This window comes from Camelus ferus, chromosome 5, assembly GCF_009834535.1.
Source record: "Camelus ferus isolate YT-003-E chromosome 5, BCGSAC_Cfer_1.0, whole genome shotgun sequence".
NCBI classification, from domain to species: Eukaryota; Metazoa; Chordata; class Mammalia; order Artiodactyla; family Camelidae; genus Camelus; species Camelus ferus.
In genome coordinates this window covers 95,066,866-95,080,806 of record NC_045700.1, presented here as the reverse complement: position 1 = coordinate 95,080,806, position 13,941 = coordinate 95,066,866, and the positions used below count along the sequence as shown (strand labels likewise).

The 13,941-nt window shown below is 50.4% G+C and overlaps 1 protein-coding gene and 1 long non-coding RNA gene across 7 annotated transcripts in view; one reads left to right on the top strand and one right to left on the bottom strand.

The window, feature by feature from the left end:
• The first annotated feature begins 122 nt into the window (after window positions 1–122).
• Window positions 123–12,172, top strand: LOC106728799. 4 transcript variants are annotated; one of them, XR_001365056.2, is made up of 4 exons: window positions 345–2,096; window positions 5,918–6,165; window positions 6,581–6,621; window positions 7,974–12,172. It is a non-coding gene; the product is annotated as an uncharacterized LOC106728799 (long non-coding RNA). The 4 variants fall into 4 exon arrangements; XR_004320188.1 differs by lacking the exon at window positions 6,581–6,621; XR_004320189.1 differs by lacking the exons at window positions 345–2,096; window positions 5,918–6,165; window positions 6,581–6,621 and adding an exon at window positions 123–206.
• Window positions 11,986–13,941, bottom strand: part of UBE2F (ubiquitin conjugating enzyme E2 F (putative)) — a 49,038-nt gene continuing 47,082 nt past the window's right edge. For 2 of the 3 annotated variants that reach the window (XM_032480649.1, XM_032480650.1), the window contains one exon: window positions 11,986–12,730. In XM_032480649.1, the coding sequence (XP_032336540.1) occupies window positions 12,680–12,730 (51 nt within the window). In that variant the 3' untranslated portion in view covers window positions 11,986–12,679. The remainder of the gene's footprint in view (window positions 12,731–13,941) is intronic. The other variant, XM_032480648.1, reaches the window with a different exon arrangement.

The following is a 13,941-nucleotide window of genomic DNA, read 5'->3' as shown; positions in this document are numbered from 1 at the left end:
GGAGGCGGGGCCGCTGGTGCGCGTCCGGATTGGCTGAGCTGGGCACTCCCCGCCAATCCTCGCGCGGCAGCGCTACTCGGCGGGGAGGCGGGGCCCCAGGGCTGCGCGAGGTCAAGTGTCGGGGAGGCGGGGCTTAGTGCGTGTCGCAGAGGGCGTGGCCACGGCGGCGGAGCGCGGGCCGGGGAGTCCTGCGCTGGCCCAGAACGGTCAGTGGGCGGGCGGCGCCCAGGCGGGAGGGGTCCGCGTGTGTCCGCCCCGCTCGAGCGGGAGCCTCGGTCCTCCGAGGCCGGCGGGTTGCCGCGGTGCCGGAGGCTCCTCCCTGATTCTACCCTCTCCGTAGGTGACTCTGGGTGAAATTGGGGCTCGTTTCAGGAGCGCGGGCCTGAGGGGTCTGGAGGAGAGGCCGGGAGGCCAGGTGGAGGCTGTTAGAGAAGCCAAGGCAAGAGATGAGGGACACTAACCCGGGGCGCAAATCTCCGGAAAGATGGGCCCGGGATAGACTCAGGATGTGGAATAGGCAGCGGTGGGGACCGCTGGACGCGGGGCACGAGGGAGGGGGCGACGGGACAGGAAGGAACACGGCGGGGTGGGAGGCCGGGCTGAGTGTTGGCCGTGCCCAGCTGTCTGCGACAGTCAGATGAAACGCCTTGTGATCGCGTATCCTCTCTACCCAAACACGAGTCAGTTGTGAAAGCGGTGAGGGCAGAGATTCAGATTCTTGAATTCCAGTGAAGCCATCCACCATCTCTTGCCTTTTTGGCAAAAAAACAGTTTCTACGTTTAATTGAGCCCTGACATGTGCCTGGCACCATTCCAAGCACCTTTCGTGTATTCAGTAGTTTAATCTTGATAACACCAGTATCAAGTGGGTACCTTTAGCTCCACTTCATGCATGAGGAAAGGCACAGAGACGGTCAGCATCTTGCCAAGTTCGCGCCAGGGGTAATGGGGCCAGAATTTGAATTCAGGAATGCTTTGCCAAGAAGCTGAATTTTAAGTGAGTTTTTGTAGACTTTCTCAATTTTATCGCATGTTGGTGCCCAGAAGAAATTGTCTTTCCCAGCTCTGCAAGTTTCTACATTTCTGGATTCTTTAATTCCTTTCATTCTTGCCTGCAAACCAAGCTCATTTCTGGCCAAATGCAGCCAGCAACAAAGGACACCTAAATTTAAGAAGCAAATAGATATGCAAGAACTCAAGGCCAGTCAAAAGAGGAGGAAAGGAAAGAGACTAACGAAAGAATGTCAGAGTACATCGTGCAACTGAGAGGAGATCTGAAGTGTCTACTGTACACAAGTCAGGAGACACTGATGAATTCAGGAGAGAAATTTCACTAGAGCATGGGCGAGGGGGAAGGGAGTGCAGAGCCGAGGAAGGAACAGGACAAGGAATAGTGGGGAATGTAGTCAACTCTTCAAAAGGCTGAGAAAGGAAGGAGGTCAGAGGGGTACAAGATGAAGGGAAATATTTTAGTAAGACTGCACATGTTCACAGGCTGAAGGAAGGCAGCTAACCAGGAAGCTGAAGATAAGAGAGAAAGAAGTGCTAGTCCTGGAGGCAGTGAGAAGGCCTGAGGTTAAGAGCAAAGGTGGGAGCAGTGCAGGGGGGGAGGGGTTGAAAAGTAGGGGCGAGTTTCATTTTCTAAATCTATATGGAAGGCTATAAGGATGGGAGCTGGAGGGGCCCAGGGACAACTGACCAGGTGACTCACCTCAAGCACTCCTTGGACCCACATGTAGCAGTTAGCGGGTTTATTTCCAGGCAGATACAGTCAGAGACAAGATGACGCCCCACACGGCTGGTGGTGCCCACACACAGAGGACCAGTGCTGAGGCAGCAGTTCAGCCTCCTCTACTCTCACTAAAAGCAGCGTATGGTGCGACATGGAGCAGCAGCCACGGCTCCTCCAAGTGCGCTGGGCAGACAGACACAACAGATGCCCTAACAGCATGTCTTAGTCACGAAAGAAGTGCCCAATAAAGACTAAATATTTGAGGAATGCCATCTCCATGAAAGTGAGATAGTGCCTGCGACAAACAGAACTCAGAACTAAGGGGGAAAAGTGAGAGAGCTATTGGAGTAAGTCTTCAATAGAGGTAAGATCTCCAAGGAGGTAAGAGGATATTTTATTCCTTAAAAAGGCAGTCATAAAACAAGAACAGACAACAATGAAAAAACATATTGGCTGGAAACTGTAATAACTGAGGTTTAAAACCTCAATGGAGTTGCCGGGGATTGGGTAGAAGGGAAGGATAAATAGAGTCCCGGGGGGTTGTAGGGCAGTGAAACAATTTTGAACGATACTATAATAATGGGTACATGTCATTAGATGTTTGTGAGAACTCATATAATGTGCAACGACAAGAGTGAACACCAGTGTAAACTGTGGACTGTGGGTGACAATGATGTGTCAGTATAGTTCATCAATTGTAACAAATGTTACATCTGTGTGATGTCAGTAGAAGAGGTTATAGGTGTAGGGGCAGGGCCCCGTGAGAACGCTACCATATGCTCAGTTTTGCTGTGAACTTAAAACTGCTGTAAAAAAGTCTCTTTTTAATCAATAGATGGGCTGAGTAGAATAGGCATAAAGAGTGAATTAATGAGCTAAGTGCCTGAGCATAGGAATTCTCTCAGACTATTGCTCGAAAGCATAAAGAGATGAAAAATATGTAAGAAAAGAAACTTGCATCTAATACAGTGATTCTCAGCTGGGAGTGAGTCTTCCCTCCAGGGGATATTTGACAACGTCTAGAGACAATTTCAGTTGTCATAACTGGAGGGCGGGTGCTCCTGGGATGCAGAGAGGAGAGGTTACCTGCGCTACCAAACACCCTACAGCGCGCAGGACGGCCGAGTCTGGGGCCGGATCCAGCCCCAAATATCAGTAGTGCTCAGGCTGGGAAACCCTGGTTCCACATTTCCATTTGGTATCAAATCATGCTGCGTCTGCCTGAGGACTTTGTTCAGAACCTCTCGTGGCTCTAGTCTGCTGGCGTGACTTCTTTCAGCTTTTGTACGTATGAGAAGAGTCTTTATTTTGCCTTCATCTCTGATCCCTTCCCTAGGTGCAGAATTCTAGCTTGAGTGTTCTCTTCCAATAAAGATTTTTCTCCATTGTTGTCTTGCCTGCATTGTTTCCAACGAGAAATCTGTCACCCTTTTCTTTGTTCCTTTATGTATTGTTTTCATTTCTTGCCTGCTTTTACTGTTTTTGCTCTGTCGCTGATTTTAAGCCATTTAGAATGTGACTTGGTGTGGTTCTCTTCACGTTCTTGTGCTTTAAAGTTGTTGACCTTGTACCTGTGAATCTGTAGTGTTTATCAATTTGGAAAAAGTTCTGTAATTGTACCTTCGAATGATTTTCTCTCTCCCCTGCTCCTTTGGGGACTCCCATTAAAAGTTTATGAGGCCATAAAGTTTGAAGTTGTCCCACAGCTCACTGAAGTTCTGAGATTTTTTTTCCCTAGCTCCCCCACTCCTATCTGTTTTTCATTTTGGATTGTTTTTATTGCTCTGTCTTCAAATTCATGAATCTTTTCTTCAGCAACATGTAATCTGTAGTTAAACCCATCCAGTGTATTTTTCATTACACATATGCATGTAATTTTCTTCTGGAAGTTGAATTTACGTCCTTTTTATGTTTCCGTATCTTTACTTAACATGAGCACTCTTTCCTCTGTCTTCTTTAACTGTGTTAATGCTGTGGTCTCCTGATTCCATCATATTTGCCATTTCTGGGTGTGTTTCTGTTGAGTGATTTTCCCCCCTCTTACCAGGGTCTTGTTTTCTTGCTTCTTTGCATACCTTGTAGTTTTGTATTAAATACTAGGCATTGGGAATTTTTCCCTCTTGGGAGCTGGATATATAGTTTAATGGAAAACGTTACTGAGATTCTTTTAGGTTTACATGTAGTTGTAAAAAATGATACAAAGTCCTTTACCCCGTTTTCCACCAGGGTAGCAGCTCTCCCAAACCACAGTAATCCACTCTGCAGATCTTTGTCTGTGACTATTAGACCATTTACATATAATTATTCATCTTAGCTCTTAAATCTACCGGTTTATTTGTTTTCTACTTGTTGCATCTGGTTCTCAATTCTGTTTCTCTTTACTTGCCTTCCTGTGGGTAATTTGAACACTTTTCAGTATTCCATCTTGATTTCTCAATGTTTAAAAACAGATATAATCCACATACCATAAAATTCACCCTTTTGAAGTATATAATTTAGTGTTTACAAGGTTGCACAACCATTACCATCCAATTCCAGAACATTTTCATCACCCCCAAAAAGAAACTCTGTACTCTTTAGCACTCACCCCCATTTCCTCTACCCCACAGCCCCCAGCAACTACTAAGCTACTTCTCATCTCTATAATTTGCCTTTCCTGGGTATTTCACATAAATGGAGTCATACAGCGTGTGGCCTTCTGTGTCTAGCATCTTTCAGTTGGGATGTTTTCAAGGTTTTAGTCCAGGTTGGAGCACGATTCAACAATCCTCTCTTACTGATGACTACCGTCCATTTGCCTGGCTAGCCCACATTTCGTTTTCCATTCATCCCTTGATGGTCATTTGGATTGTTTCCAGTTTTGGACGATTATGAATAATGCTGCCCTTGAACATTCATGTCCAGACTTTCGCATGGAGATGTTTTCAGTTCTTTCGATAATGTAACTAGGGGTGGAACTGCTGGGTAACACGTAACTTCCTATTTAACCTGAAGAACTTCCAAAATGTTTTCAGAAGCAGCTGCAGCATTTGCCATTCTCACTAGCAGTGACTCCCAATTTCTCAGCATCCTCAGCAACACGTGATGTCTGCTTTTACTTTAGCTGTCTTGGTGGGTGTGAAGTGGTCTTGGCTTGCACTTCCCTAGTGGCTCGTGATATTGGTAATGATAGTAAGAAATGCGTGTTCACGCTGTCCCTGTTCCTGGCACAGAGTTTCCAAAACCCTTGGAGTTTACTACATGACAAGAGTAATAAAGATGAGAGGAACATCTTCCGTTATTTGTGACAGGCCCTTCTCAACCATGCTCAAGCTTGCCCCTAAGGAAGGGGGCTGGTGGTCGGGAAACCAACCACATGATTAGAGGACTGGATGTTCAGCCTCCTCCCACCCCCAACCTCTGAGGAGGGGACGGGGGCTGTAGATCTAACTTAATGATCAGTAGCCAATGATCTAATTATGTCTACATTAGCAAAGCCTCCATTAAAACCCCAGCTGAGGAGTTTCCAAGCTGGTGAACATGTGGGGGTGCTGGGAGGGCGGCACCCCAGAGAGGGGAAGGAAGCTCTGTGCCCCTTCTCCTCACCTTGCCTTAGGCACCTCTTCCATCTGACTGTTCCTAAGTTGTATCATTTCATAATAAACCTGTAATCTAGTAAGGAAACTCTTTTCCTGAGTTCTATGAGCTGTTCTAGCAAATTACTGAACCCAAGGAGAGGGTCACGGGAACTCCTGATGTATATATAGCCGGTCAGCCACACGTGTGGTGGAGGGGCTGGCGCTCTTAACTCTCATATTATTTAAGGGTCAACTGTAATGACAGGCTCTGGACATAAGGCTCTGAAGGAGCTCCAGTCATGTTCTGTGTCCTCTGGTAATTCAAGTTATATTGTGAATGTGGGGTGTTGGTTTTTAAGGCCACTGTGGAGTTGGAGAGTGGGGAACAGGGCTCATGTCCGCGAGAACGCCATGAACCTGCTGTGCTTGCAGAGATTTACCTTTTGGAGTAAATGCTCCTTGGAGCGCTCAAGCCTCTGGTTAATTCCCAGAGTTCTGAAGAAGCTGACTCGGAGAATTCTGGCCAGTTTTCTTGTTGCATTTATGGGGGAGAAGTTTTTCAAAGGTTCTTTGTCAGTTTTGCTGATTTCCCTCGTCTTCACGCTGGTTGTTGTGTCTCTTCTCCTAGTGGCTGCTCTGCATACCACCACAGACACGAGCTGATGAAGTCTTCTGACACCGCCATCCGCCTCTTCAAGCGAAGCAGGCGGCCTCCCCGCACCTAGTTCCCTTTCCCTTCTCCACTTTGAAGTATCACCGTCTTGAGGGCCAAACGGCATGATTTTTTACTTCAGCATCAAATATGACTTACAAAGATGCTTTTGTATCATCTCCTTTCTGCTCCAAGAACCTCTCCTGGCCGGTCTTCACGGGCAGGTGTGTTGGAAACCATGCTTTTAGTTTTACTTCATCTGAAAATATCTTGATTTCATTTTCATTCCTGAAGCAAAGTCTTGCTGGAGACAGAGTTTGTGAGTTATTTTTCCCCCAGCATATGAATAGGTCACGCCACTTCCTTTTGGCCTCCATGGCTTTGAGGAGAAACTCCCTGTCATTCAGATTGGTGTCCCCCATGGGTAATGCACCATTTCTGATGGCTTTGAAGATTTTTTTAGTCTTGAGAAGTTTCATTTATGATGTGTCTCCGCATGGACTTCTTCATACTCATCCTGCTTGGAATTCATTCACCTTCTTCAATCTCTCAAGATCTTGTCTTGCACCAGATTTGGGGAGTTTTCAGGGGCTTATTTCTTCAAATACTCCTTCAGCTTCACTCCATTTCTCCTTTCAGGATCAAGATGATATGAATGCTGGATATTCTGTTACTGCCCCGTAAGTCCCTGCAGCTTTGCCCACCCCCTTCTTTTTAAATGTTTTTCTCTGTTGTTCAGGTTGAGTAAATTCTATTGATTTGTCCTCAAGTTTGTTGATTCTGTCCGTTTTCATTTCCACTCTACTACTGAGGCCATCCAAGTTTCAAAATCTTCTGTTTTTGAATCTTTTAGTTCTATAATTTCCACTTGGTTATTTTCTATAAATTATTTCTGTTGACTTTTTTCATTTGTTTCAAGAACATTTATAATCAAGTTTTGAAGCATTTTTATGACAGGTGTTTTAAAATTCTCATAAGCTCATTCCAACACCTGATTCAGCTCATTACTAGTACCGGTTCATTGTCTTTTCTCATGAAAGTTGCTGTTTCCCTGGTTCTCAGTATGATGAGCGGTTTCACCTGTGTCCTGGACATCTTGTCTATGAGATGGCAGGAGACTGAGTCCCATTTACATCTTTCCCGTCAGCAGGCAGAGGAGCGCCCGGGGGGCCCAGAGCCTCTGCAGTGTCATTTCGGCCTGTGTGGTCCGCCCGGTGCTGGGGCTTCCCCAGGCAGGGCTGATCGTTGTCTCTCACTGGGGAAGGGCAATCAGGGGTGAGCTGGAAGGGACTTGTCTGGCCAGGTGCTCGTGTTGGGGGGCTCCCTGTCAGTGCTGTCTGACCACCTCAGTGTCTCCAAATGGTGGAGAGCGTCAGGCCTGTGGTGGCCGAGGCTCTGGGGGCTGGTGCTAGTTGAGGCAGGGTTCCTTTGCAGGTCCTGTCCGCCCAGGTTGCCCTGCTGCCTCTGCTCAGGGGACGGCAGTCTCGGGACCCCTGAGACAGAGGCTTTCGGGCTTAGTTGCTGCCTGTAGCAGTTTCTGGATTTTTATAAGCCCTATTTGTCTCTGTTCTGGGACAGTAACTTTGCATTAACTGATCCTTCTGAGGCTTGCTTTTAAGATTTCTGGTGGGACCAGGGTAGTCTTGAGTGTGGTTTCCTGTTACTGAGCCAGTCCTCTTCTGAGAACCTTCCCAACGCCCTGTGAATCACAGGGTTTTCCATTCTGGCTTGTGGGAACGAGGGCTATTCCTGGCCTCATGTGAGCTCCAAGCATCATTTTCTGATTCTTTTGGGTGGTGCATTTCCCTGCCCTCAGTGCTCGCGCTCTGTGCAGCCCTCTGTCCTGGGACCCTGGCTTCATCTCAAGTCAGAGTGCCTGCCGGCTCTCTTCTGTCGCCGTGCCGAGATTGGGGACCAGGCGCATCTCATTCAGGGATTGCTGTCCTGCACTGCCAGGTGTCCAGTGTCTCGAAACCGTCGTCTGTACCTGTGGTCAGGTTTTCACTCACTCAGATGTGGTTTCTGCCCCCAGCACGGCGACCAGTCTGGCCAGGCACGCGGCAAGCACACTGGATGCCACCTGCATCTGCTTCTCCGTCGAGAGCCTGGTGCTCACCAGGAACACAGGGCTTCTCTTCCCAGACGCCGACTCGAGGCTGAAACCTCTGAGGACGAGGCTCTTTCACAGCGCTGCGCCCAGCTTCTGGCTCCCAACGTCCTCCTGGTGAGGGGAGGCAGGCATGCGGGTGAACAGGGCTGCCGAGGTGGGAACATATTTTCAAAGAGAGCTGTCTGACAACGAGTGGTTTAAGAGACCAAATCATCCTTCCTGCAAGCACCAGGCAGCGCACGGGAAGCAGCAGTTGTGGGGGAGTGGGCTGACACTGAGGTGCCAAAAACCCAACATAGACAAGTGTGTCCTGCCCGGCCGGGGAGACCTGACAGGCCTCACACAGGGGTCTGAGCAGGGAAAGGACATTCCTGGATGTGAACTGTGGGGAGAGCAGGTGAGGAGCCAGGCCGCACAAGCTCGCAGTCTCTCCTGCGGCTGCCCTGCCCAGCACCTGTCCCGGCCTGCGGGGCACGGGGCCTGGCCGGAGTCTCTCCCCCAGCACTGGGGACCCTTGGGACACGGACTGTTTCTTCCAACCAGCCACAAGATTTTAAAAAACAAAAAACCACAGTGAATTTACCGGAAGAATTCCAGCCCAGTGAATTTGGCAATGAAAATGAAGCCTAAAATGGGATTTTAAGAGGTTATGTTAGTTCTTTATACAGTTTAACATGAATAAACAGACATTCTTAACAATGCAAGGCCCCCAAACGCCTCCATCACTGGATTTTTAAAAGAACTTCTTTCAAACCACAACTCTTTAAATAAATCAACTTTAGTACCCCCTGGAAACCCAGGGCATGGGTGGTAACTTCAATGGGTGATAAGCACTCCTTTGAGTTGGCCCCTCCAATCTGTTGGATTTTTGTTTGTTTGAGGCAAGGTTATATGAGGGAGAAAAGGGGCGCGACAGGTTTTCTCATTTTCCAAGTTCTTCTCTGGCAGAGCAAAAGCAAAACACTATTTTACTAAGACTATATATTAGGATTTTACTAGACACACTATTTTTTGAAGAATGATGAACTTGTAGGAGACCTGATTTTCCAAGAATAAACACTTTTAAGTGGATGAAAGCGAAACAATCCTGGAACAGACAGTCCTAGCCAGGAATAGGCCTTGTTAAAGCTGCAACTGGTGGCTAACATCTTGTTGGACTTTTGATATGAAGAAAGTTCTGTTTGATCATCAAATCAGCAACAAGCCTGATGCAAACAGGAATTCGGTCTTTTTTCACAGCAGGTCTTTAAAGAAGGAAAGGTGGGGGTAACAGAGCAACCCAGGAACAGGGCTTTGTCCCCTGAAGGCGCGCGGTACGTCTTGGTGACCCCTACTGCTTCTGGGATTTGCCCCCCGAGGTTTTTGTTGCTAAGGTCCTGGGCCCAGCAGCAGGACTGTTCCATCTGCGTCTGCTGTCCTGAGAAAAAGACATGCCAGCCCTGCCACCAGACATCCTGAGAGTGGGCCTGGGACTCTGCTGAGACCTGCCTGGCTGTGGCCAAGTCACAGGGAAGGACACGGTTGCCTTCCGCACCTGTGAAATCTTTCTAGACAAGCATTCAAGTCCCCAGGAATGTACCTACGGGCAGAAGGAAACAGGCATGGACACTCTGGAACATTTAAACTGCAAATACTAAGGTATGTGCTCCTTTCAAAGACTGTATATTCAAAACACTTTAGTACCGTGAACAGTCTGCATACTATGCAGTTTTTACATGAACTTTTTCATTTTTGTACTGCGGCGTCTTCTCTAGCAGGTGCGCACACTGACCGAATCTCAGGTTGGTGGAAACCACGCCAGCAGGCCTCTAAGGCTCTCAGGTCTTGGAGGTAAGGACAAGCAAGGCAGGGCGTCCTGTGAAGTTAACCAAAACCCAAGATGCTGCCCCTGGGGACCACGTCCTGCAACAACCCAAATACAGTGGCTGGAGAGCACATATGAGGAGTGAGGCCATGGCTGCAGGGCAAGGAGGCACACAGCTGAGAGATCAGCATTCAACACCCGAGGAACACTCACCCTGGCTCCACAGAAAGACTGCAGAGGTAGCTTGCAGGTGTTGTGTTTGAAGGACTGTAAGAGGGGAGACGTGACTTTTCCCTTCTGAGAGGGCTACCCTTGAGCTGTCCCTTCCAAGTATGCTCGAAAACCATGCAGCTGACACGTCAAATTCGAAGCAGCAGAGTCATGGGGACCCGACTGAACGTCAGAGCCATCACGTCTCCCGGGCCTGCTCCACCCTGCTCTGCTCCAGGGCTGGCCTTGTTGGCTGGGCATCCCCACCCCCTGGTAGGTCAGAAATCATCAACTATCACTAGGTTGGGGGGCACACAATCACAGCCAGAACGTCAGTTTGGCCTAAAAGTGGGAAAGAGACCCCAAGAAACCCAAAGTCCTAGAAGTCAGGGTCCTGCAGCCAAAAGGCGCCAGAGGCCCCCCGGCCAAGCACCCAGCCCGGCACCAGTGGTCACGGAGACGGGCCGGGCTAGGTGTGCGCCTTAGCGACATGGGAGGGGCAGGGAGGCGAACACCTCTGAGGGACTGCCATGGGACGGAAAGGGACGACCCACCTGTGGGGAAATGTCTTTTTTTTTCCTTTAATTTAAATTTTTAAAAAATTTTATTTTGGGGGGTGGTAATAATTAGGTTTATTTATTTATTTTAATGGAGGTACCAGGGAAAGGGGAAATGTCATTTTTGAAGAATTACTTGATCCCTGAGAAGAAAAGTATCTTTCTATTGTGTGAGGTCAGTATTAACAATGGACGTGATCCCTTTCAGTCTGGTCCGGGGGAGGCAGTCTTAACTCCATCACACGCCTCCACTTGACATCGGGCGCTGCCTTCCTTCCTCCACCTCCATTCGCACCTCAGGGTGCAGCCTGGGGCTGCTGGGACAGCTGAGATGGGAGATGACTTGGCTGGAGTTGGCAGACAGCAGTGTGCCCTGGCTCGCAGGGGCACGAATCAGGCGTGTGGGTGGCCAGCTGTTGCTCTCCTGACCCCCAAGCAGAGGACGGCCCTAAGGCCAGCTGGCAAGCCCCTGTGACACTGGGCAGCGCTCCAACTAAAAGCACGTGAACTGGAGCACTGTTCTCAGGCCTGGAGAGGTGGGTATTACTGTGCCCAACAGGCCCTGAGACACTGAGATGCCAGCGAGCCCTGACCCAGGCCCTGCCTTCCTACTCTGTGCACCAGAGGTGTGGCCCAGCAGCTGGGGTCACCCTCCAGCCGAAAGGGCACAATCCCTGATTACCAATGGGAAGTAGGGCCCCATATTCCGCCCCTGCTGATCTCCAGGACAGACTGATCTCATAACAGAGATTGTGTAATAAATTAAGAAAAACACACAAGACCAGGGAGATGGCAGACTGGGGGGAATTCAGAGGGCTACGGAGGCTGCCAGTCAAACCTGAGCGTTATCAGGCAGGCAGCAGGCGAAGCCATGCGAACATTTATTGCACCTGATCCCACCGGTCCAGACGCCTAAGGCTGGAATAAATCCGCCTGCCTCTCTTCCGTGTCTTTACCCTGAAGTCACGGGCCTGAACTGAGGCTGGCGGATTCCTGGCCCTCTGGGACTTACCCTAGACAGGCCTGGGGCCAGAGCAAGCTCAGAAGGCCACAGGTACAGTCTCTGGCATCAGACATGTTTGGGCTGATTCCTGAGGTCTCGCTCCCGCGCCCCAGAACGTGAGGATCTGGCTTATGAGCCCCTGACCCCTGCAGAAACACCAGGCCCCTGGCTGGAGTGGCCTCCAACCTATTTCCTCTGGGCAGCATGTGAGGAAGGGCTCCCTGCCCTTTTTTTTTTTTTTTAAATCATCCAGATCTAGGTTCAAAGGATCCTGAAACTTCTTTGCCCCATCTGGACCTGAAAACAAGAGCTGATTTTTAAAAGCCAAATTTTCGTTGCATTTGGACAGAATGAATAATGTGTTTTTCATATTTTCTTTGTATTTCTCTTCAATAGTTGCATGACCCAACATCTTTCTGTCTGCTCTATACAATGAAAATACAAACTAAATGAGGATAGAAAAAAATAATTAAAGCATTAAGTCGTACAAATTACAAATCTGTTCCAAAATATACTTACATTAAATAAAATACGCATTTCAGTAAGAGATCTACAGTGAATTCTGGGAAGCTTCACGACACCTAGGCAGGGCCAACACTCGTGGAAGGAGCTAAGAGAATTTGCATCCAATCACAGTTTGCAGCGGGTTCTGATCGCCGACCTGCGAGCTACACTGAGTAGGTCATTAGCATCACCTGCGCAGGGAATGGACTCTGGGGACAGGGGAGAAGCAAGCTCTAGCCTCAGTTCTGAGTTCATTACAACTCCTCAAGAATCTCATCAACAGCCTGTACAGTACGGTTTCAGAAAAGTAAACACGTGAAGGTAAGCAGACAACCCTAGAACTGCGAGCACACTTCCTTGCTGTATTTATGTGGGACTCTCTCTACAATGGGCAGCCGTGAAGAGGTTCTTCCCCAGGACGGCGCGGTCACAGGACTCGCACGACGCGGCGGGACTGAGGGGAGCAGGGGACTGGGGAGGAGGCTCCCGCCTGGATTCAGCTGGAGACAAACTTCAGACACAGTCCAGGCCCTGCAGTCCGCTCCTGCTATCATCTGGCGTAGCGCTTAATGTAGTCTTCAACTTTACTCCGGAAGTCCTCCTGTGGGCAAGAGGGATGGGGGAGGAGGAGGGGTTAGCGGGGGCCAACACTTCAACAACAAGTCGGATGCACCAGAGCCAAGGACCCCGGGGGCTCTTGGAGTGTGGAGGGTCTGGCAAGGTGGTGGGAGCCGAGTGCCACTCCACCCCCCCCACCCCCGGGCACAACTGAGCTGGGTGCTGGGGCGGGACGCAAACAGCAGCCCTGGGCAGAAGGGAGCCCAAGACTCTGGGTCCTGCAGGTGGGAGAGTGAGATTCACCAGCGGGGTCAAGGTCATGACGCGTATGAGTCACAGGCTGCCGCTCTCAGGAAGACCCCTGTGTCTCCCCAGGACCCTGCCACCCACGGCCCTGGTGCAGCCCACCCGGAGGGCGACCTCCCTGCCTGAGGAGGGGCGGGCTTGCTACAGAGCCCCTCCTTGGCGTCGAGCAGAGGCCACCCAGGAGCCGGGGGGGACCCCTCAGTTGTAAAAAGGCTGTGTGGATGTGGTGACTCACCTCAGACCTGAGCCCACCCCACGGGCCTGTCCCCAGGCCTTTTCTCTCAAAGGGGAGGGGCAAAATTCCTTGTCCTGGCAGGACTGCGAGGGGCCCTGGAGCTCATCCACCTCAGCACGCCCGCCCGCATTTGGTGGCGGACAGCGCGTGGCCTGACGGCAGGCTCCCAGCACACAGCTGCCCGCGGGGTCGCACGGCCTCGGCCCTGGCGGCGCAGACGGGCACCCTCTTGTGGCGGCGAGCTGCTGCCCCACGCGGTCTCTCCTGGGGCCGCGCTGGGAGGGCTGGGGCAGAGCCACTAGCTCCTCTTAGCAATGGCTTCACCCGGTGACTCTCAAGATGGGGGCGGGTGCCTGGTTCCAGAGCTCTGGGAAAGGTGCCTCAGGTGAGTAAGTAGAGAGCTGTGACCGCACGCCAGGGGGCCTGCACTGGTCCCAGGACAGTGTCCAGAGGCTCCCTTGCAGCCCCCCGCCTGCAGCAAACATGGGCTGTGCTGAAGCCCTGGCGTGCCTCTAGTGACTCTCACCAGGTCACTTCCACAGTACCCTGAAGCCAACAACACCATGAGCTCCCAGGGAGCCGCGGCCGAAGCTCGCAGGGTGTTGTGAGGATCCCACAGGCAACCTCCACCCCCAGAGCCCCGACGTCAGGACCAAAGGTGCCTCAGCGTAGTCTTAATCCCCCTTGCCTCATCTTCTCGTCCAGAGGTGAGG